The sequence below is a fragment of the Mycteria americana genome, chromosome 2, assembly GCF_035582795.1.
Source record: "Mycteria americana isolate JAX WOST 10 ecotype Jacksonville Zoo and Gardens chromosome 2, USCA_MyAme_1.0, whole genome shotgun sequence".
In the NCBI taxonomy this organism is placed as follows: Eukaryota; Metazoa; Chordata; class Aves; order Ciconiiformes; family Ciconiidae; genus Mycteria; species Mycteria americana.
In genome coordinates this window covers 18,435,753-18,458,487 of record NC_134366.1, presented here as the reverse complement: position 1 = coordinate 18,458,487, position 22,735 = coordinate 18,435,753, and the positions used below count along the sequence as shown (strand labels likewise).

General features: G+C 37.7%; 1 protein-coding gene across 2 annotated transcripts in view; it reads right to left on the bottom strand.

Annotated features, from left to right (window-relative positions):
- ODAD2 (outer dynein arm docking complex subunit 2) overlaps positions 1–17,234 on the bottom strand; it is an 88,414-nt gene extending 71,180 nt beyond the window's left edge. Inside the window, exons 1-9 of one of the 2 annotated variants that reach the window (XM_075495511.1) lie at positions 17,011–17,234; positions 14,862–15,019; positions 13,295–13,490; positions 12,614–12,720; positions 12,024–12,160; positions 10,864–10,980; positions 7,805–8,025; positions 5,946–6,083; positions 5,594–5,738 (exon numbers count right to left, since the gene is read on the bottom strand). In XM_075495511.1, coding sequence (XP_075351626.1) covers positions 5,594–5,738; positions 5,946–6,083; positions 7,805–8,025; positions 10,864–10,980; positions 12,024–12,160; positions 12,614–12,720; positions 13,295–13,490; positions 14,862–15,019; positions 17,011–17,234 — 1,443 coding nt within the window. The remainder of the gene's footprint in view (positions 1–5,593; positions 5,739–5,945; positions 6,084–7,804; positions 8,026–10,863; positions 10,981–12,023; positions 12,161–12,613; positions 12,721–13,294; positions 13,491–14,861; positions 15,020–17,010) is intronic. The other variant, XM_075495512.1, reaches the window with a different exon arrangement.
- Between the last annotated feature and the right edge of the window lie 5,501 nt (positions 17,235–22,735).

Below are 22,735 nucleotides of genomic sequence, written 5' to 3'. Positions count from 1 at the left end.
CAGTTTGTTGTTCAGGGATATCCATAAACACCAGAGATTTTAGACTTTTTCTATGACTACCACAGAACTTTTGAGCAGTATTACAATGTGTGAAATAAGTAAACGAACAATTGGTACTTTAGTGGGTACACTGTAACACTAATACTATTTTTTCTTGTCTTACAAAACTTAAAATTACTTTTTGTGTAGTTTCACTTTAAATGAATTAGTATTAAAAGACCCATTTTATTCCTTAGGCTAATATGTTCATGTCTCTTTTGAGGTTCTGCATTTTAGAATAAAACAGAATTAACTTCTCTGCTAATCCCAAAACACAATTGTGTTGTGGCTTAATTTCTTAATCTATGCATAGTTTATGAAGTTGATTTAAATTTTTATAATGAGTACTAGTGTAATCTTAGTAATTTGGAACATTTCCAATACCGTTATAACTTAAGAAAGCTATACTTTTCCATCATGCAGTTAAAAAATACTGTGTCTATCCTCTATTTCATACAAATTTTGAGAAAAATCTACAAGCCACATCAATGTCTTCGCAAGTGCCACAAATTTATAATTGGTTCATATAAAAGAGTTGCTGTATACACCACCTGTTAAACCACAGGAGGGTTGAGACTGCTACACAATTTTCATTTGCACAAGAAAGTAATAATTTATTTTGAAAGGCTGGATGTTTTCTATCGCAAAATTTTATGAGGAAGATATCTGTTTTTAAGATATCTAAAACCTTAGACCTCAGATATGACAAGTCTCATCTTAGAGAGAAACTGTGACTGACTTTATATTAATGCATTAGCAGGGAAGTGTGCAAGCAATTGTTGACTGCCTCCTCCTTCCCCTCCAAATATAGAAATGTCACACTGCAAACCTTGCATACAGAGTGCAAAAGAACTCCACACACACCACCCAACTGCCATATAAGATTTGGTCCTCAAATGTTCTGCAACAGGCTCTCTGTTTCTGTAATAGTTTTGGACCTTCCTTGTCCATTCCTACCTTTCATGCATACATGGATTTCCTGCACCCTGGATTGCCCCAAGCCCCTAAATTCCAACCTCCAGATGTCTCCCTGTCTTTTCCTGGAGAATAAAACTATCCCATACTGTTTATTAACAATACCTACATGAACCTCTCATTTCAGATCCTGCATCTTAGCTCCTGCCAGAGCCTCCCTGCATCTTTTCACTGTCTGTTTGACTTCCTGCATTTCTAACCTGTACCCTTCTTCCCCAAGAATGCTAGTGCCCTCCATGTTCAAAGAGCTCAGCTGGTGATCCACTATCCTTCCTACAAGCCAACACACAGCTGCATTTCCCTAACTGATAAATTTGAGCTTTCTGAGAAGAGGAAATAAATTCTGCCTGCCGTGCAGCAGCCACACTACATCCTCCTTGCTCAGCTCTGCTCGCACTGCAAAGGGGAAGCAGAAGTGATGGGCAGTAGGTCTTACCCAGCCAATACTCACTGCAACACATGCACTGCAACACATCTAGTAAGAACTAGACCCATAGCTTTGATCTCTTAAGACTTTCATTTGCTTGACCCAATTGCCTAGAAATAAGTGAGGACTTTTAGAGGGAGCTGGAGAAAAAGAAAAGGGAAGAGGCAAAAACCAGAAGGAATATTCCTGTACATTCCTGCCTCCCTGGTCTGTTTGCCATCTTTCCGTAATGTAAGCCCAATACAGAGGGGCCTCCTGCCAGCTACAGAAATGTTGCTTGAATGCAACAGTCTTCCAAAGGTCCTGCCAAAATGAAGCTGTGGAGCAGACCTCAATATACCCAGTGTATCCCGCAGTTCTTTCAACCTTCTCCTTGTCCAGTCAATGAGATTTCATGGAGTCATGTGACAGATGTCCTCCCTTCCCAGCCATCTACTGCAATGCAGCACCAGCACACAGGGGCACTGGGAGCTGGTGTTCAAGGCCATACTTGGGGCACATCCTCCCTAGCTCCTGTGCAGCACCATAGCCTTTCTCCAGCTCCTGGACCTGGCACAAGATTCAAACAGCTGGGGAGAGATAGCGGGTTTGTCCACCTATTATTCCAAAGCAGAAAAGAAACACAATGCTGTTCTGGGAATGAGGTCATTTGAACTGGAGTAATTCAAAACAGAAATGAAATTAGTGGATATTTTACATGAGGTGTGAGACTTGACTGGTTTCACTAGTGTACCTCTGAAATACAGACAAAAGTAGAATGACTTTCCAGGTAAGAAACTGAAGGAAGAATTCTGTAACTGACATGGTCCTGCAGAACTCTATCCAGAGCTCCCCCTGGCATAGGTGTACATATAAATCACACCCTTACAGGGAACCAAAACCGAGCAGCACAAGGGTTTAAGGGATTAAAGACTTATTCTGGAGATTGGAGTTATTCCTGGCGCAGTCACCAGCCCCAATTCACCTCTCAGCATCTCAGTTTTATCTTAAAACTGGCAATAATCATGCTTAGCAGCAGGCAGCACAAAGCATTGTGCCCACCTATCACCTTTTTTCTCTCTTTTTTTTTTTCAGTGAACAGCCCCAGCTCTGCCACAAAGAAGATTCTGCATTTCTACCTGATGTTTCCCATTTCTAGTAAAAAGGTCATTGTAAAATGTGACCCCTTCACACTATTCCTAAAATTTTTCACATGTAAAATGTAGTCTTTCCCCTAGAAATCCAATACTTCAGAAGCACTACTTTAACAAATAATGTGAAGCAGACTCTCCTGAGTGACTCTCACTGTTACAAACATCAACAGAGTGCTTCATTCCAATTTTATCTACTCTAGCCCCAAAAGATGCCTAACACAATGCCATCACCAAGCCCACTGATGTATCTTCGCTGCCCGTTCTTAAGTCGATGGGCAGACATGGCAAGAACACACATGCTCTGTCTTCTGTTTCACAGCCCTGGGAAGCTTGAAGGTAGGATGAGGAGCCAGACCACAGAAGCAGCTGCTTCCCAGTGGAGCAATTCCAACATGGTTGCTCTTTCCCAGAAAGGAGGGGGAATGGAGAAGGGCAAAAAGTCAGAAGGGAATTTCCCCTGCACTGGAATTTTCTCTCCATGAAGAGTTATACAAATACATAGTCTACAGGCACAATTCACAGGATCTGGCAAGTTTGCTTTACACAGGAAGCAAGCATCTTTTCAAGTTTTAATGACAATCTAACATTGGTATAAAAACTAGGTATCTTTCAGGTTTTATGGAAGTTTTGTGTTTGCAAATTGATCTTTTATAAGTCTTGCTGAACTGTGATTCACATTTACTTTAGCAGACAATCAAAAAATGGTTGCACCTACAAATTATTATATTTTCTAACTTGGTATCTCAAACATCCATTATTTAAGGCATTTTATTAAAATTTTAAGATGTGCAAACAATGTATACAACCTTTGAAGACACACAACCACTCTGAAATGTGTGCTTCTATATAAAAATGCTTGTAGATACTTAAATATTGCAGTCATAAATTTATTTTCTCTTATGTTGCATGTGTCATGAACACTTGCCTACATGAACAACAAGAATGCCAAAAAATCTCCTAAGTCTGGCCAGAAGTGCAGTATTTATACTTGAATTAAAATGAATTCCATGTGCAAGCTAAAGTAGCACTCCATCAATAAAAATTTCAACCACTGTCTGTGGTATGGCACTGAAGCATCTCTTTTCAGCTTTATCTGACACTAGGGATTTCTTGCTTTACGTAGCTAAGAATCAACAGAGAACTATTTTAAATATATCTTCAAGTACTTTGTTCAATTTATATCTAGTTTAAAGCACTATTGGAAGACTTGGGTGTGCATGAATACATAAACAAGTATACATTTGAATTTTCATAACAAAACTTCTTCATGTGATGGAATTTTGTATTATAAACACATGAAATTTTGTATTATAAACACTTCTTAACAGGTACTCACAATTTGATCAAAAATGCTCTCCTTTCTTTTTCTAGTTCTAAGCCATTAAGTAATTTTGCTTGTTGACAGCTGGAAAAAAATATACTAATTTCTAAAACAGAGGAGCATGAAAAATATATTTTCCTATTTGCCATTCTCACTCTTCATTCAGAATGGTTCCATGCAAGTGTAGATATGTTTCAGTATTCAATCAAGTCCAATACTAAAATCTAAACATGACTACATGAAGGATCTAGAGAGGAAAGGGAGTTTGAGAATTATGTAATCAGGAGAGAAGAGCCTTGTCAGTAAAGAGGGTGGTCCATGAAGGACCAAGGAAAAGATTTCTGGGAGTTCGTCAACAGTAATGAATTTCAAGTATCCTCTCCAGAAGGACCTTGGGTCTTTGCTAAAAAGTAGCATGATTATTTCTCTGAGTTCTCAGAAAAGTACAAAGAGGTGGTCCGTAAGACAGACGGAAGCAAGCTATTAGTAAATTGAAAGATTTGAAAACAACATCTTGAACTGTAATTATATGCAAACAGAAACAATCCTATCATGCAAAATGTATATATAGTGTGTTTAGCATTAATGGATAGCTGAGCAAGTTACAAGCTGAATGTTACACCAGATTACACTTGCAAAGGGTTATTTTAGCATAGGCAAAATGACAAGAATATAGAAGTCCAACCTAGAAAATATAAGGCAAAGAGAATTGTAGAGACACTTGTATTATCCCTGCTTTTCTGTGTGCCTGGCTACAACCACTAGCATAGGTCCCACATTCACGAACTGAGAACAAGCAGTGCGAGTGCACTGAAAACTGTTTAAAAGTCTAAGTTACTCTTCTAGAGTGGTTAAAGGACTGGAAGGAGCCAAAGCTTTGCTTATTCCTCACGAGTATTTCTGCTGTACCAAATGCCAGCGCCATCATTTTATCAGTCGGATGTGTATATTCTGTAGCTGTACTCAAAAAAACAAATAAACCAGCGCTTTTATTAGTAACTTACAGTACATAAATTCCAGTACAAACTTGTAAAGGAATTTCTCCTGAGGGAAAAACATAATTAGTTTTAGTTTCCCAGAATAGTAGAGGGTTGTTGGTTTTTTTACATGTTTCAGACATACACAGAATTCTAAACATCTATATTTATAGGTTCCAAAAGATTTTCAACAAGTCTGTGTAAAAAAACATGGTTTTTTGTTTTAAAGGATGCCTGTTTATCATACGTTTTCTTGTCCACTAACAGCATCTATCCAGACACAAGACCACGTTAGAATTACTTCAGTCATGCATTAATCATAGTTGATGAAAGACTTTAGGCAAGTATTCAGTTTTAATAAAAACTCTTGAAAGTTACTATCCACATAAAGAAATATCTTGGAAAGTTTCACCCAAAAAGCAAAGCAGAAACCCAATAATTAATAAAGAAATTATACCATCTTAAGTTTTAAATAACACTGAACAGATGGTTTAATCTAAGGGTCTATATAAGCCAAAAATAGCAGATAAAAAAAATGCAGGAGAAAGGGGTGTGTGATAGGAAAATCCACAGTGTGAGGATTTGAACATACTATATAGTAAGGCTATTCTAAAATATATGGAAGATAGAAAGTATGAGGAGCTGGTCTGGTGTCCTCAGATGTAGAAGGTAAAGAGTAGCTTTTTTTTTTAATAAAAATTTATTAACACTTCTTATTTACCTTTAAATATTTTGCAAGTTTCTGAATTCCCCAGTATTCTGATGGCAAATCGGTGTTTCCTTCCTGATGACGTATGGGCTGTTCTTCATCTTCCTCAGTCTCTGAGGAACTTTCACTAACGTCTTCAAACCTGCCTGATGCTTTACTAAAAATAAACACACAGCATCACCCATTTTAAACAGCTATAAACTAATAGTAACAAGTACATTTCAAACAGGTATGATGACACTGCCTAATAACAGAATTCGAAAAATATAATTGACATTGCCAAATAGTAAATATGGTGATAATTACTGTAGATACAGAAAATAAAAATTAAAAAATTGAAGGAAGAAAAATAAGTAACCCATACCATTTTGAAGCTGGTTGTATTTTAACAGATTCAGAAGAAATGCCACTGGCTTTCTTTTTGATTTTCAGAGACACAGCACTACTTCTCCCTTCTTCTTCAGTATCTTTTTTTGCAGCCTTGTCACTAAAATATTTGTTTTTATTTAAAAAAAAATTATTATATATATACATAGAACCAAAAAGCTACAGTTGGACACATATTATGTCAGTACATATGAGGTTATGAACCTAGACAGTAGACTTAAACAGAAAGTATGCTGTGTCTTAAGTGACTAATTTTGCTTTAATAAAATAGTGTGATATTAGAAAAATTATATTATGCTGACCTGTATGTGATACAAAAACAAAGAATGAGTAAATGCAGACAGACCACAGGTCCATTTATCCTAGGATACAATCTCCAACCATGACCAATAGCAGCTATCTAGGTAACAGCAGAAGAACAATGGAAGAACACAGAAATTATTTTTTCCAGAATATTCTTCAGCAAACTGTGATTCAGGGAACTCCTGATCATCCTTGTGTTAGCAGTTTTGGATGGATTTTTCTTCCCTGAATGTGTCTGCTTGCTTTTTGAACTCACATAAACAAATGACCTCTACCATCCTGTGGCAAAGAATTTTAGAGGTTAGCCATGTGTTGCATGAAGTCTCTCCCTTTGTTCTGAACTGGTCTCACTGGCTCATTTTCATTTGATGCCCTTTATTCTTGTATTAGAACAGACAGTGACTACCTGTTCCCTATTTACCATCTCCCGTCATGGTTTTTTGTATCTGTCTTATTGTCTCCCAGTCATCTTTTTTCCAGGCAGAATAGCTCTGGTCTGCCTAGTTCTTCCACACACTGAGCTGTTCCGTAGCTTTGATCATGCTGAATACAATATATCTTGCTCTCCTCATATTCCAAGAAGACTCCTAGGCCTAGCTGGGCACAATCTCCGGTGCTTTTTTGTCCCTAATTTACAATGTTGTGAAAACAAAATGTCCTTTTGAGCCTGGGCTGGTCATACTATCACAGTCACAACAATAAAAGAGAATACTACTAATGATTACAGCCAGTTTCATTACATCTAGACTCTAACAATGACTGTGGAAAAAGATAAGCTCTTGCCTCTGGAAAACCACATTTTTTTAACTGATGACTATAGGTCACATCCAAAATCTCTTAAAATGTTTCTTGCAACATGTCAAATTGGCAGACTTGAGAAGACACTGACTTTTTTTTTGTAGGGTGGCCATCAAAGCCTTTCCTTCAGATATTATTCTTCCTCCATTAACACAAAATCAGGAAACATGAAATCAGAACGGAGTTCTGTTTTCAATATCTGTTCCAACAATATCCAATATACGTATATGCTATTTTTGGGTGTCCAAACTTTGAGATAATCTCATTAGTGAAGACTGTTGTTAAGCAGAGCTAGAGAATCAGCTCATGTAATATGAAATCATTACAAATTGGTAGTATAAGTAAGAGCCATCGTGATTTTCCATCCTGGATCTCTTTTGCCTCCCTCAGAAATTGTGGTTTAGATTGTCTACTCTGTCTTGCTTTAAAGGGAATTTTACACCAAAAATGTGATAATATCACAGTCCTGGAGGACCAGTACTGCAGATGGTTGCAAGCTATTTCTCTGCCTTGCTGTGGAAATGACATAACATCATAAAAGTTGTTGCATGACAGAAGAAAACTGAGAAATCTCTTTGGTAGTCTGTACTCTCTTCTTAGAAATTAACATGTAGTAAATTTTGTTTTATTGCTCCTAACTTAAGATAATAATGCAAGCCTATAACATGCAGTCCAATCATTAGCACAGTTTAGAGAGATCTATAGGAAAATTCAATTATAAAGATAACAGCTTATCTGTGGGAAGCACAAAGCCCAGTATTCTTCCACTTCATAGATGGTTCTAATTTCTTCTTGTCAATGGATCTCCTTCTTGCTGCCGAACTTTTCACTTTCTCACATACATTCTTCTCTGTAAAATCATAAAGGTTCTGGGATTGGCCAGGGACCTTAGCATCAACTACTTCCATACGCTGATAATTCTTCTCATATGTTGGTTCTTTAAAAAAATTATATTCCTAATAAAAGAAGGAGACATGGTTTGTCAGTCATATTGCTATATGAATAATGCATATTAAAACAATAAGTAATAAGCACAATTCCAGGATGCTGTGCTTAAAAACTGCATGTATTAAATGTAGAATTAGATTGTAAGGATAAAATCAGATTGCCTTTAAAAGAATGAAACATTAATCTGGAAAGCAGCTGTTACTGTGTGCAAATTAAAGTTTTTGAAATAAATGAACTAGCTAAATTTGGAACTTCCTGAACATACTTGAATGTTGAGTGTTGTTCAATTTCTAATATGTTAAATAATTTGTGACACAAGCACTTTTATAGAACCTAATTCCAAATGAGCTTTAAGATCTAGAATTGCAAAGTCAGTCATTCTGCTTTCAATGGATCATTTATATAAAAACCATTTCCCTGCATAAAGGATTTACAAAAAATTCCCACAAAAAATTAATGAACATAAAACTGAAAATAGTCTATGATAAACTGCTAGACTTCAGTTCCAAGTAATTTAATTTGATATAGTTTAGAATTAATATAAACACATTCCATTTCAGTTTTTTCATCTTCTGTCTCTCAGGACAAAACATTGTTGAACAAGTCACATACAAGAATGGAGATGAGTGGCACCTACCAATCCTTCAGCTGTCTGTGTCTAGTACCATGGCTGATCAAAAATATCCAGAACAGAAAGGATGCTTGTCAACTCTTATTCTCTACTGGAACATATTCAATTTTTACAGGAAAGACAGCATACGATCATTACTTACTATTATTATTGCAGCTGTCACTAACAGATAGGTGAAGACATTCCTTTATGTATCTGATTCAAGGCATTTTTAAGGAGACTGTCACAGTATGGTCTGTTTTCGACTAGTCCCTGATGTGAATCGGCTGTTCCAGGCTTGCTGACCCAACTATCTAATCATAAACTAACTCATGCTAATTCTCTCACTCTGAAAATGTACTCTAGACAAGACAATTTAACACATGATAAACTAGACAAATCACAGGGGAATTGATGCTGTAGCTTGACCAGCTAAGCACCTGTTAAAAAGTATGTTTCTTACAGCACTATATGCCAACACAGCAATTCTAAATGTTAGCTTAAACAAGGCCAAGAAGATATTATAAAAGTTAATTGGGTTTGCAACATATGTGTACGTAATGAGCTTTTTGAAGCTCTCCTCAGAAAATAGATCAAACCTATTTCCTGTCATAATTTATTTCATGTAGGCAACCTTGGAAATACAGCTTTTCTCTGCTTTTCAGAGTTCTAGAGTAGAGAAGGTTTTCCCTCAAATACAAATGCTCTGCAGCTCTACAGTATTAACTTGTTTAAATTCTAGTTTTAGAATGCAGAATGTACTAAACCAGCTCTTCATCAAGGCAATATGATATGATATTCCTAAACCATTAAAATTTTATAATTTATACTCTTCAGCATAAACTTATTTACACAGTCACAGAATACTAAGTGATTTATATGACAATTGAAGGAAAATAGGATAAATTCTATTTATTTACTCTTATTTAATAAGTGTACACATTTCTTGAATAGCTACAGTATCTTTATAAGAGCAGAAAACCAGTAAAGAAAGGTATATTATCTCTATTATCAATCTTAACATTAATCTATATTAACATTTAGCATAATATTAACATATTAATATTACCATTTTTTACCTTTCATGACCATCAAATGAAGCCAAATCACTTTGAAAATACATTAAGCCAATAATTATGTTTAAAAACATTCACATATTGTAACATTTATTAAATATAAACCAATATGTAGATATAACATAAAAAAAATACTTGCCTATGGGATAAATAAAACACATTCTGGAACTTTTTGCACTTTCAAACAGAACAACTTACAAATTTAATTCCATTACTGTTAATATAAGTTACTGTATTTGTGTACAACTTGAAATGCTCTGTTCTTTCTGAACTGTCAAATATCTGTATCTCAGAGAAAATAAATCAGCCCTACATCCCAGAAAATCAAAACTAAACGGTAAGAAAATTTCCCTGTTAATGACTTCCTTCTTGCAATAATTAAAATTGCATATAAATGACCACAATAAAACTTCTGACAGGTTTTAGCCTGTAATTAATTTTACCACCAAGTTACTAATCTGTTATAATCACACTAGAAATCTGAAAAAAGAGTTTTTATCAGGAATGGTGAAACAACCTGATTGTAAAATTGCAGTGGCACTATGTGATTCTAGCTAATATAGAGCTCTAAATAAAAGCCAAAACACTTGCATTTTACAGTGGCTGAAGCAACACATAGTGTGTAAGCTGTATGCTTAACTCTCGCCCTGATATTTAAATCAGGCAGTTCTCATAAAAAAGTTGGGCTATTATTTATATTTGGGTTACAAAGAATGAAGATAAAAATTTAAGTGGTTTTGATCACAGAAAAATATTGTCATAAAAAGTTGACCTTTTCCGTAAGGATATCATATTTTCCTGCTTTAATATTTCCAGTGCTCCATAAAGAATAACATCAGAACACAAGCAAAACTTTTTATGCAAAATTAGAAGTTAACCTCACATATTGGATCAAACCTCATAATAACGTATGATAGAATGATACATGAAATAGTGTATTATTTGCTATTTACGAAAGGAACATATTTAGTAGAAACTGAAACAAATCCAAAGAAAAATAATAAATGCATTTGAGAGTCTTTAAAATTCTTCATTTAATCACAGACTTATGTTTGATAAAGAACATAAACATTCAGCCAGGTTTATAATGTAATTCTTACCAATGTACAATGTACATTTGTACAAATTAGAATATACACCCAGTATCAATAAATACATACCTGTTTAGCCATATTTTCTACAAATCTAGGTGATCTCTCCCTTAAAAATGTGACAATATCTTTATATACATAACTTTTTCTTTCATAGTCAATGTCATCTTTACCCTTTAGCTCACCCTTAAAAAAAGAATAAATTTAAAATTATTAATAGTATTGCCTTACACAGGTAATTTAATGTGCATCATAAAATACTGCTAAAGAGCACAGAGGTCATACAGAATTATATACAGAAGTCTCATGCTCAGCACAGAGTCCATCAAACTTCAGTAATGCTTGGTAAAGATGCATGGATCGTCTCCATGGATCCCAAAAGATAATCAAGATCTTACATAGAATTCTGCAAGTAATTACTATTAGTTAATTGTACTGTGGGTAGTTCCACTGCAGTTCCATAAAAGAATTTATGGCTCATGGCAAACAACCAAGTAAATATGAGCTTCCAGTGCAGTATGGCAGATGTCTAAAAGGATCAGAAAATAACGTGACCTGACTGAGCCTAACCTTTATGAGCTTCATCCATTAAAAATGTGCTAAGTTAAAACTTCCCTGGATTTTTTAACTCTTAGGAAATCAATTTGTGAAGTTACACCTGACGGACATCAGTCTCTCTTCAAAATTAATAGAAGAGCTCTAGTCATTGCTTAAAATACATAGGCAGCTATTATGTTTAAATAAAATCTGTAAGGAAAGAGGTAACCAAAATGAAAAGTAGAAGAAAAGAGATAAATAATTCTTAAAAAGCTTCCCCTGAAAGGAGAAAGAACTGCTTGTCATTTATAAGAAGACAAAAGCAAACTATATTAGCCACGCAATAGTATTACACCTCAGATCAAGAGCAATGAGGCACTAGAGGGGCATCTAGCCCCACAGTACCTTTAAATAGGAATAGTGTGAAGGACTGTTAGGGTTACATTTAAGGGCTAAACAAACACTGCTAGCAAAAAGTGCAGAATGCAATCCTAGTATAAAACTTATAGAAAAAGCATTCAAAACATATGGGGAAGCTTGCATACATTTATAACTGCGTCTTCTCCTTCTGTACCAATAAACTAACTCTGCAGGTCTTACAGCCTCAACACCACTACCCTAAACCTGATAGATTTTTTATTTTAGCACATAAAAATATTCATTACTCCATGGTATCCTTTATTATTACTTACTCCATTTAAAAATACTCCTGCTGTGCTGCAAGTGATATACAAAGGATCAGTGTCATGTGGTTTGATGACTAGGTAACAAATTTCTCCATGCACTTGTCTCCAGGGAGGAGCTCGGCATCCATTAGAGAATGTGTAATCTGTAACCAATTAGCATTAGTGTTTTTATCCAGTTTAAAAATATTTTTAATATTTATGTTGATGATAAATATAATGTGTATACAAATAAAATTCCCAAACCAATACTTTACTCTTAAGAATTCATACTGTTAGGAATTAATAATGCAAAGCTCTGTGACCCATGGCCCGATCCAACTAAGAACTGCAACTGTGCTTAGCACTTTTCAGGATCAGGGACTCAGTTCACTTCCTCTACTTCCACTGAAGAAATTCATATGATTGGAGATGATTTCTATAACTAAAGGCTGAAGAACAGCATTCCACATCTGAAAATACTTTTTATTTTACTTTATAACTTTGCAGTAGAAATAAACACTTTAAATTTATTACTGAAATTAATTTAGCAGATTTCACACAGAAGTCAAATACTTTAATATGGTATATATAAATGTGAGATATGATCAGATTTGGACCTGACGTATATTCCAGTGATTCCAATACTGTCTCTTCTCCTTTCCCAGAGAAATTCTTGAGAAGATTCACTTCATTATTTATAGCAGCTGGATTTAGTCTTACGTCTCTGCAATTAATAGAAAATGGTCTAAAATGTATTCATCAAAGGACATACTCGGAGAAATGAAAAGAGAATATTACAAGATTTTTTTCTTTTACATTGAGTCTTAAAGTAGCAACAAAAATCTGGAAATGGGTCATCTCCCATTGTTTTTCTTAATTTTATCTGTTAGTTTAGTGAAATTTTAGTTCCATAGCTAATATGAAGTCCTTGTAACTATGGAACAGACTCAATGTAATACTTAATATGTTTCCATGAAGAAATAAACATTTCCTTGAAAATATTTAACTGTAACTTTGTTGTTTGTACAAATGACTTCAATTTGCTACAAAAACACAAAACATATGCAATAAAAAAACCACACTCGCAGGCACACACTTGCATACCCATACCTACAGCAAAATCTTCAGGAAAAAAACAATGGTTTTTCAATAACTTAGTGAACAGTGAAAGTTATTTCAATAAATTTCTTTATGTCACACTAAAAGCACATGCTGTGGGTTGAAACCAATCTGATTTAACAATAAAACAAAAAAATGCCCTGGTTGTCATGCTTAGCTTCCATTTGAAACGCACTTACTGTGAAATGTGTTTCAAAGAACTATTAAGCAGTTGCAAATCCAGCTGATGAAGAAGAAGAAAGATTTTCATTTTAATCTCTGTTTCAGGGTCATCATCTTTTTTGACTTTGTCAAGTAAATGCAACATGGACGTATCTTCTCCTTCAACAGTCCCATATTCAGGGCCAAGAATTTTCACTATAGGATCTCTGTTAGCTGTAAGCATGAAACAGAATCATATAATGTGATACTATGTTAAAAATGATTAGGCAAGACAAACACTTTTTATTTCAATTGCTGAATAATTTTGATGCTATTAATTTACAATTAAGAACTCTAATAATGTGCATAGTTATTCATCAAATATTACTGTATGATGTATTCTTTCATGTCCCTCTCTTGTAATTTGAAATGCACTTTTAAAAATATGAAAACATTAAGAACAAAAAGAATTTTTTCATAACAAACAAAATTGCTTTCCACAATAAAGATTAAGATTCATTCAACCAAGAGGTGAATATTAAATACTTCCCTTTATCGACAGCCCCCTTTCCAGAAAATATGCCTGGCTGATCACCAAAACAGGAAATCAATGGGTTTAACTCACTGAAAATTGATCATTTTGGAAATATGATTTAGGGTTAAAGAACATCTTTAAAGTTTTCTAGCAGCATTCCCAATGGCCCCATTACTTCCTCAGCTATGCCAGCTGTTCTTTTTGGTAAACAGTGACATAACTGCATGTCAATGGGTTTTACAAAAACATTTTGCTCTGTTCCTGCAAATGAAGTCCCATGCATCTGTGAATGCCTCTGCATGATACCTTGTCCGTATTATTCTTCCCTATTATTCATGGTTGATCACTGTCAGTGACAGGACCCTGGATTAGATGGATCTGAAGTTTGATCCAGTACGAGCATTTGTATTTTAGAATTGCAGATGCAATTTCTACTAATATTACCAAAGAATATTACTGATCTCTTCCACCTCCAATGAGAGGACGATATCCAGTTTAGCATATCAGGGGTCTAATTGTCAGTCTGAAAATCTAGGACTTGAGTATCACACAGTAAAAGTACTCGTACCTGTATTTTAAAAACCATTGTGACAAGGAGCTGGAAGTGCTCACTGTGAACCTTGTGCAGGTAAGAATGCCTTAAACATATAAGTTTTTCTTTGGCTATTTTTTAAGGATGTAACATTTTAAAAGAGGATTTAACTACAAACATAGGAAAAATTGCTATTAGCCTCCAATAAGACATTCTTCTTCAGAAATTTAAACCTACTGTCTGTTGCAATAGCTGCTGTATTACACAGTATACATGAACTTGTATATGAGATTCAACAGTTTTATTTTAACTTTATTCCAGATTTCTCTGTTATTGATTTCTGTGAAAATAAAAGAAGAAATCGAAACTTCATTAAGTTCTGGATCAGCACCTTTAGCCACTTTCGTGAATCAACACCTTCTTATATACTTAAAATGAAGGCATGCCTTTCTTTCTTCACATTTCATAAACACAAATTGAAGGAGAAGACATACTTTTTAAGAGAGAGGAAAGATGAAAAAAAAAGAAAAAAGGAAACCTTCTAGGCATGCCTGTGCTTCCTTTAACTTTTTTTCCATAGCAATTTGTAGCAAACAGGACAGCTGGTCAAAACTGCGAACTCTGAGAGTTGATCCCGTGAGGAGAAGCAATGGTTGGTCATCTTTACCTTTGGCTTCAGACTGAACAGTTGCTCCACTAGAAAAATTAAATTATATCTTTTTAAAATAACTTTAATAAACAGCAAATTTTAGAGAATAATCTTGAATGTTATTCAAGCTTCACATGATAAAGCATATACAATTTCTTTAAACCATATTTCAGAAAACTTCCAAGGTAAACCAGTTTATCCACTGTAAATCAGACATCTGTAACTCATTTGCTTTACCTTGGCAACATCTTTAAATAGAATTTTGACAGGCTGAATTGTGAAAAACTGTTCTTACAGGACTGGTCACACCTGCTGTTTGGCCTCACAAAATATTCACTCGTATTCTGCATGTTCCTTCTACAAGACTGCTGAGTGATTTTCTGACTATTAGGTTCATAAATGACAACTGACTTAAAATGATATAAATGTATATTTCTATTTGGAAAGAATTCTCTGGTGGAAGGGAATAAAATATTTTCTCAGAATTAGGTTATTTCTACAGCATTACCTAAACAGAACCTGAATTTGACAACTTATCAAGGAAAACTCTGAAAATTCTCCAGTAGCTTTGTGATTTAGCAAAGAAAAATTATTTTGTGCATCCATGGCACCTTGCTATTTCATTGTTCAAAGAATCACAACAATTAAATAGAGTTACTGTCGTATAAGTCTTAGGTATCATTGCAAAATAAGTCAGCGCCAGATTAAAAAAGAAGCATAAACCTCTTATCATTATTTTTTTCAGCACTAATTTTCAAATACTGAAAGAACTGTTAGAATATTTGATAAGTAAGCTGCAGCAGTATAACTGCTATTTTGATTAAGACTGAAACCATGTTAACATATTAAAACTGCCTACTTAGAAAGAACTTGGAGACTGCTGTTCACAAAGAAGCTGTAACACAAGACTGTGCTTGTTAATCCACCTCAATAACAGCAGTAAAACATCTATGCTTAATCAGGACTGTATTGGGTTTGCATGGCAAGGTTTCGGTAGTGGGGGGCTACAGGGGTGGCTTCTGTGAGAAGCTGCTAGAAACTTCCCCAATGTCTGACAGAGCCAATGCCAGCTGGCTCCAAGATGGACCTGCTGCTGGCCAAGACCGAGCCCATCAGCAACGGTGGTAGGGCCTCTGGGATAACACATCTAAGAAGGGGTAAAAAAGTTGCTGCACAACAGCAATTGCAGCTGGAGAGAGGAGTGGGAATATGTGAGCTAAACAACCCTGCAGACACCAAGGTCAGTGAAGAAGGAGGGGAGGAGATGCACCAGGCGCTGGAGCAGAAATTCCCCTGCAGCCCGTGGTGAAGACCATGGTGGAGTAGATATCCACCTGCAGCCAGTGGAGGACCCCACACCAGTGCAGGTGGATGTGCCTGAAGGAGGCTGTGACCCCATGGAGAGCCTGCACTGGAGCAGGCTCCTGGCAGGACCTGTGACCCCGTGAAGAGAGGAGCCCACGTTGGAGCAGGTTTGCTGGCAGGACTTGGGAACCCATGGGGGACCCACACTGGAGCAATCTGTCCACTGCACCCCGTGGAAAGGACCCACGCTGGAGCAGTTCGTGAAGAACTGCAGCCCGTGGGAAGGACCCATGCTGCAGAAGTTCATGGAAGACTGTCTCCTGGGGGTGGGACCTCACGCTGGAGCAGGGGAAGAGTGTGAGGAGGAAGGAGCATCAGAGACAAAGCGTAATGAACTGACCGCAACCCCCGTTCCCCACCCCCTTTGTGCCGCTGGAGGGGGAGGAGGTAGAGAAAATCAGGAGTGAAGTTGAGCTCAGGAAGAAGGGAGGGGTGGGGGGAAGGTGTTTATAAGATTTGGTTTTATTTCTCATTATCATACTCTGACTTTTGATTGGCAATAAATAAAATTAACCTACAAATTTAACCTCAAAAAAACCCTACAAATTTTAACTCAAAATTTTCAATACATATCAGTAAAAAACCCACCCATTTCAGCCTCACAAATACACTAAGGCTTTCTTTATGCTAAATGAGCAGTTTTGCTTTGAAACACACTGCAGTTCAGACTTACTTGATATCATAACCCTCTCCAAATACTGAAAAGCCCAATTGCGTTTTCCACTCTAGGGGCTCTCTGAAGACAAATGCTGCTTCCTGAGGATGTCTAGTGCTGAAGTCCTCCGCAAACGTAATAATTTGATTTAAAAGAGACTCGTTCAAAGGGGTGATTTCGAGCGTGCCAGTTCCAGAACCAGCAGCAGTCCACTGAGCTGCTCTTGCCAATGCCGTTCCCATGGTCTCAACGAGTATCAAAGATGTACATCTTAGCAAAGAAACACAGTCAGAGAATGACCAAACTGAGCTCTCAAATGATAAATGCAATATGCTGCGGATGCTATAATTTGAAATAAACATATCTATGAATGATTACATTCTTTTAACTTGTTTAAATCCCCTAAGTGGGGAAGGAGGAATAGAAGAAAACTTGCAAATATTTTTTTTAAAATAGGGAAATCTGGTGAAAACACAGGTTTTTTTCATCTTGATTAATTAATTCCTGGTGCTATTAGAAACTCAGGGAGCTGATAGCAGAAGGCCTCTGTTATGGCTGTAACAAAAGGCTCTCAGGTTCTCCTTGTAAAGTTGACGCCACTGTTAAAAACCGTATGTGCAGGGGGACAGACACATACAACCCCCAGCAATGACACCCCCAGACATTTTCTTTAAATGGAGGAAAAAGCGGGGCGACTGACACACCCGTAAAGCCTGGAGGGGCCAAGAGCCACCGAAGTGAGACGGGCGCGGGGAGGCCTCGCTCCTGAGGAGAGCCCGGGGCGCCCGGCATGGCGCCGGCCCCCCCGCGCTCCGCGGCGTGCCCGGGGCAGAAGCGGGGCTCAGGGCTGCAGCAGGAGGCGGGAGGGATCCTGGAGCCCGGCGGCAGCGTGGAGCCCCCCAGGGACGCAAGGAGCCCGGCGGATGGACGCCCCTCACCGCTCGCCCCCATACCTTGCCCCGGCTGAGCCGCGCCGGACCCCGCCATCGCCGCTCGGGCCGCGGCCGAGGCCGGCGGCGTTGCTATGGGGACGGGGCCCGGCGGCAGCCGTTACCGGGAGAAGCGGGTAAACACAAGCGGCGCCCGGCGGCGGGGAAGGGCCGCTGACCCCGGGCTGCCGCCGCCTCGGACGTGCAGCCTGGGGCGGCGGCTGCGGGTGCAGGCCATGGAGGTGTGTCCCGGGGGTGACAGCCTGAGGGGAAGCCGAAGGTGTTGAACCTCGGACCGCGGATGGATGAGTGCGTTGGGTGGTTGCTGCTACGCCGGCAGCGGCACCCCATTATCCACAGCGACCCTCAAAATCCGCTGGTGCTGGGGTAGGGGCACCTTAATAGGGCTCGCACTGTGGAAAATACACATTTCTGACTTGGGAAGGGTGACTGGGAGCCAACAGAGGGGTCAGGCGTGTGGCAGCCGGTGCTGCTCGGGAGGCTTGTGAGCAGGGCGGTGCGTGGGGCTGGTGGCGTGGGTGAAGCTGAGGCTGAAGGGGTACGGCATTTCTCATGGGAAGGTAAGAGGAGCTACATTTAAAATAATAAAACAGGCTATGTGTTTTTGGTGTGGAATTAATGTAGTGATTAGAGTTACTTTACACCAGAGTTTAAATGAAGACCACTAAATACCTGAATTAGCTTGACTTTTAGCCAGTATAGCTTAAACCTTTCACTAGCTTCCAGTCATTACAAGAAAACAGCTTTAATTAATAAGGTTAACATTGACCACTTTTAATTCTTGAGGCAGCGTGACAGATTATGCTTGAAATGGTTTTTGTAAAAGAAAATGTAATGTGAAATTAGTGTTTCTTGAAAAAATAAAGGAAATATGTGTGGACAGTGCCAATGAATAAAGTCCTTTCATACATTGAGGGCAACACACTATAAACATGCAAATAAAGCACCCCAAACACAGAGCGGAAATTAGTACTCTTTTCCCAGTCATATTCATGATCCATAATGTGAATGAGCTATCACTCTGGTTAAATTTTTAAGTTGTAAAGCTGCTACTTCACTCCCACCTGCCTGTCTCCTCTTTTGTACCACTGGGCAGATAAGAACTGTTTTCCCTGACTTCCCTTCCCACCCGTAAATCCCCCTAGTTTCATTATCTTGGTCTGCCAAAATACCTATCAGAATATAAAAATGGGCTTAGGTTTGACCTAGGAAGGAATGGTTACCTCTTGCACACTAGCTGAAGTTAGGAAGCTATGTTCAGCTTTGCAATATGTGTCCTTCCGAAGGCTTAGGAAAATAATCCTTTCAAGGACAGTCCACCAGAAGTAACCAGCTGTCCCAACAACATAGAGTTAACGTAGCCAAAATTTATTTTACCAACTCAGAGGTCAGCTGCGTAAGAAACCTCTAATAATGATGAAGGTCATGGAATATACATGGGATGTATCTCAAAGAATAACAGTGTGGGATTAATACATTTTTTTCATGGAGGTGATTGTCCATATACATTTTACTTACTGAAACTTTCAAGCAGTAACTACAGATAAGTACATGCAGTCTGCACAATAACGACTTAAGAATAGCATTGGCTTTTCTTGTTTCACTGCATAACTTTGAGAAGACAGAAAATGAATCATTTGATTAGGTGAAAATGAAAGAGCATTTTTAGTAAAAAGCCTGGGTAAAGACTTAATGCAATTTCTTTTCTTTATGGAATACTGTGTATGAAGGCATTTCCAGAAAGGATTAAATCTCTTCTTTTTACTGAAATAATGACCATTAAAAAGTTGAATTTGATGGGCAGAAGGTGCAAAGAGCAAAATCTGAAAGGGAGTAAAAGTATGATCTACCATGGGTGGTGGGGAGTGAAGACAGTGAGTTTTCACACAGAGCTGAGTATTTTAAGCAAGAAGTCGGTGGAGGAAGAAATAGAATTCCTAAATGAGATCACTCTGTTCCACTGAACAGCAAGAAAGAAAGAAGATATTTCAGTGGCTAAGATAAATTGCATGATTTGCCCTCAAAGAGTATGCATCTCCACTGGCCATAGAAGGAGCTTCGCTCACTAGCTTAGGCTTAGTTCCCAGTGGAACTTGCCGTGGGACAGGTAAGTCAAAAAATGAAAAAGCAGAACACGTCCTGCAAGCCAGCAGTGAGGAATGCTGCTGGGATCTGGTAGTAGAAGCTAAAGGGCTATGGATGGTCTAGATGTTGGAGGTACTTTTCCCCTTTCTTCTCTGTGGCGGGAAAATACTGAGTTTGTAGCTCAGCTGTACTCATAGGAAGACTGCTCCAACCCTTCTGAAGACTAGAAAGCATCTAATTTAATGTCTAACCTCAAATAGTATGACTAGTTTGTGTCTATTTGTTCTTGCACCAACACCAGACCTTTACCTTATTTTCAACGGCTACTTTTTGGCCAGATTTTACACCCAGTTTCTGAGTTAGAATATTTTCTCTTAGACTTCACTTTGCTAGGCTAAACAAGTTTAGTTCCTCTAGTCTCAGCCTTCAAGTTCTTAATTTCTCTTACCATCTTAGTATCCCTTATTCGCCTGTGTTCCAGTCTCAGCTTGTTTTTCTTAAATAGATACGGCACTATTTCTAAGGACATTTCACCAGGGCCCTTTACAATGGCATTAATAGCCTTCACCTCTTTTGGAAGTTCCTCAACTACTACATTCTAGGATTGCATTAGTTTTTCAGATCATATTAAGGATTGTTGTCACCTTGCAATTGCGTAATACAACCAATTTTTAATCCATTACTATTATTCTCAGCTGATGAGTCTGTAGCTTTCTGCGGGATTTAAGCATATAGTATTGCAGTTTGCCCTTATAAAATCAAATTCCATTTCTTAAGAAAAAAATATTTATAGCACGCAGTCTCTATCTTTTGGTCCCCATCCTCTTCCTCTTTCCAAAGTGATTTTTGAACCTGATAGCAAATTTGGACCATATTTCACAGAGGGTTGTGGCCTTGGAAATAATTAAGCTCCTAAAAGTTTTGTAAAACCTGAGGTAGTTGAATGGAGGGGAAAGCAAAATTAATGCCCTTGCTGAGGTAAAGGCAGGCATATGAACTGCAGATCACGTTCTGCAGCAACCAGCCAGCCAAGTGTTTTGTTCATACCATGCTGGCTAATTAGAACATGGGTAACCTCAGCCTTGCCCAGCGGGTGTTTTATGGAGAAGGTGGACAGTAGAAGATTAAGGGACAAAGCACACAATTCCGTACAAAATGAGATCTCCTTAGTTTTGCTGCTCATGTACTCTTTCCCTGACCTTCAAGTTAGGTGAGAAGGTTAGGGAGCCTAGGGCAGTGTCTGTGGGTGCAGAGACTTCAGGGTGGTGCCTGTTCACACGCAAGTACTCTGCCATGCCTGCCTACATCTCGCTGGGTTCTGGGAGCTGCATTCTTCAGTACCAAAACTCCTCACTCATTGCCTTATGTGATATGAACTATTTATGTTCCTGCTGTCTGCTCGTAGTCTCTGTGCTCTATTTGCACGTTTTCAGACATAATGACTTGCTGTAGCAAGTCATTCCTGCAGTTATTGAATTGGTAGTTAAGCTCTGGGTGATTCCCTTGGCTGTGTTCAGGCTTGTCTTGCTGGATGACAAGAAGTCATGCCTTCTTACATCACCTATCACTAAAAAATAAGCACTTAGGAACTCCCTCACTTAGCCAGACTGAAGGATATTTAATACCACCTTTAGCTTTTACCAGATTGATTGATCAATGCTATTAATACCTCCTCGCACAAGACTATAAATGGATATCTTAGAAAGTTTTGTCTGAAAGCTGAAGTGTTAAGTAATCACTTAAAGAATTATGAAAGTATTCGCTTGGTGACTCAAAATCAGCATGCAAACACTTCCAGGCAATGAAGTCGTAATGTATTCTCAAAAGCAGCTTACTGAGGAACTGGGTCCACCCAGAGATGGCATTTGCTCCATGTTTGGCTAATTCTGTAAATTAGTAGTAGTACATTTATGTACTAGTGACTTTTTACTGTAAGTTATTTTTACATTTTTAATGTAAAAGACATTTTATAAAACAGTAGGTGAAATGTTTGCCTGAGCGTAGTCAAAGATGAGATCATTTGTTACTGGCACAAAGAAATGGGGAATATGAAGAATTTGTTAACATGGAGAGAAGGGCAATTGGAAATTTTTTTTACGATCTCAAAGTTGCAGCCAGAATGTGTAAGCAATTTTTCTTGTGTATTTTTCCTCACATTATTGTAGAATAGGGTGTAGATTATTACTGTTAAAGTAGAACAGTAACACAAGTTGTAAAAAAACGTTGCAGAGGCTTACATAAAATAAAAAAGCCATTCAAGGTAAATAATACCAGCTATTCCTTCTGTTAAATAGCAGTTTAGCTGGTCACCTTCATGGGCAGTTTGTCAGACAAGTTGAAAATCAGGAGAAAACAAAATAATATTTGTCGATTTCCTTTTATTGTTTATTAGCTCGCTTTTGTTGCAAAATGTACATATTTTGGCATTCACAAAACAAACAGAAGTCCTGCTGTTTTGGTGAAAGGGCTGACCTAGAGAAAAAAAAAATCCAGTTGTCCTGCATTAATTTTGTCTCAGTACAAATGTAATATTTAGGTGCCTAGAGTTGTTAACGAACATTTTTATGCATCTTAAAGTCTTGTAATCCATTGTTAGGTTTTTTTTTGTTTTTTTTTTTTTTTAATTAGGGAGTAGTGTTTTGTGGAAAGGCAGGGTTTCAGCTCAAGAGGTGACCTACATGAGAATCTAGAAAGAGGGAGAGGACATG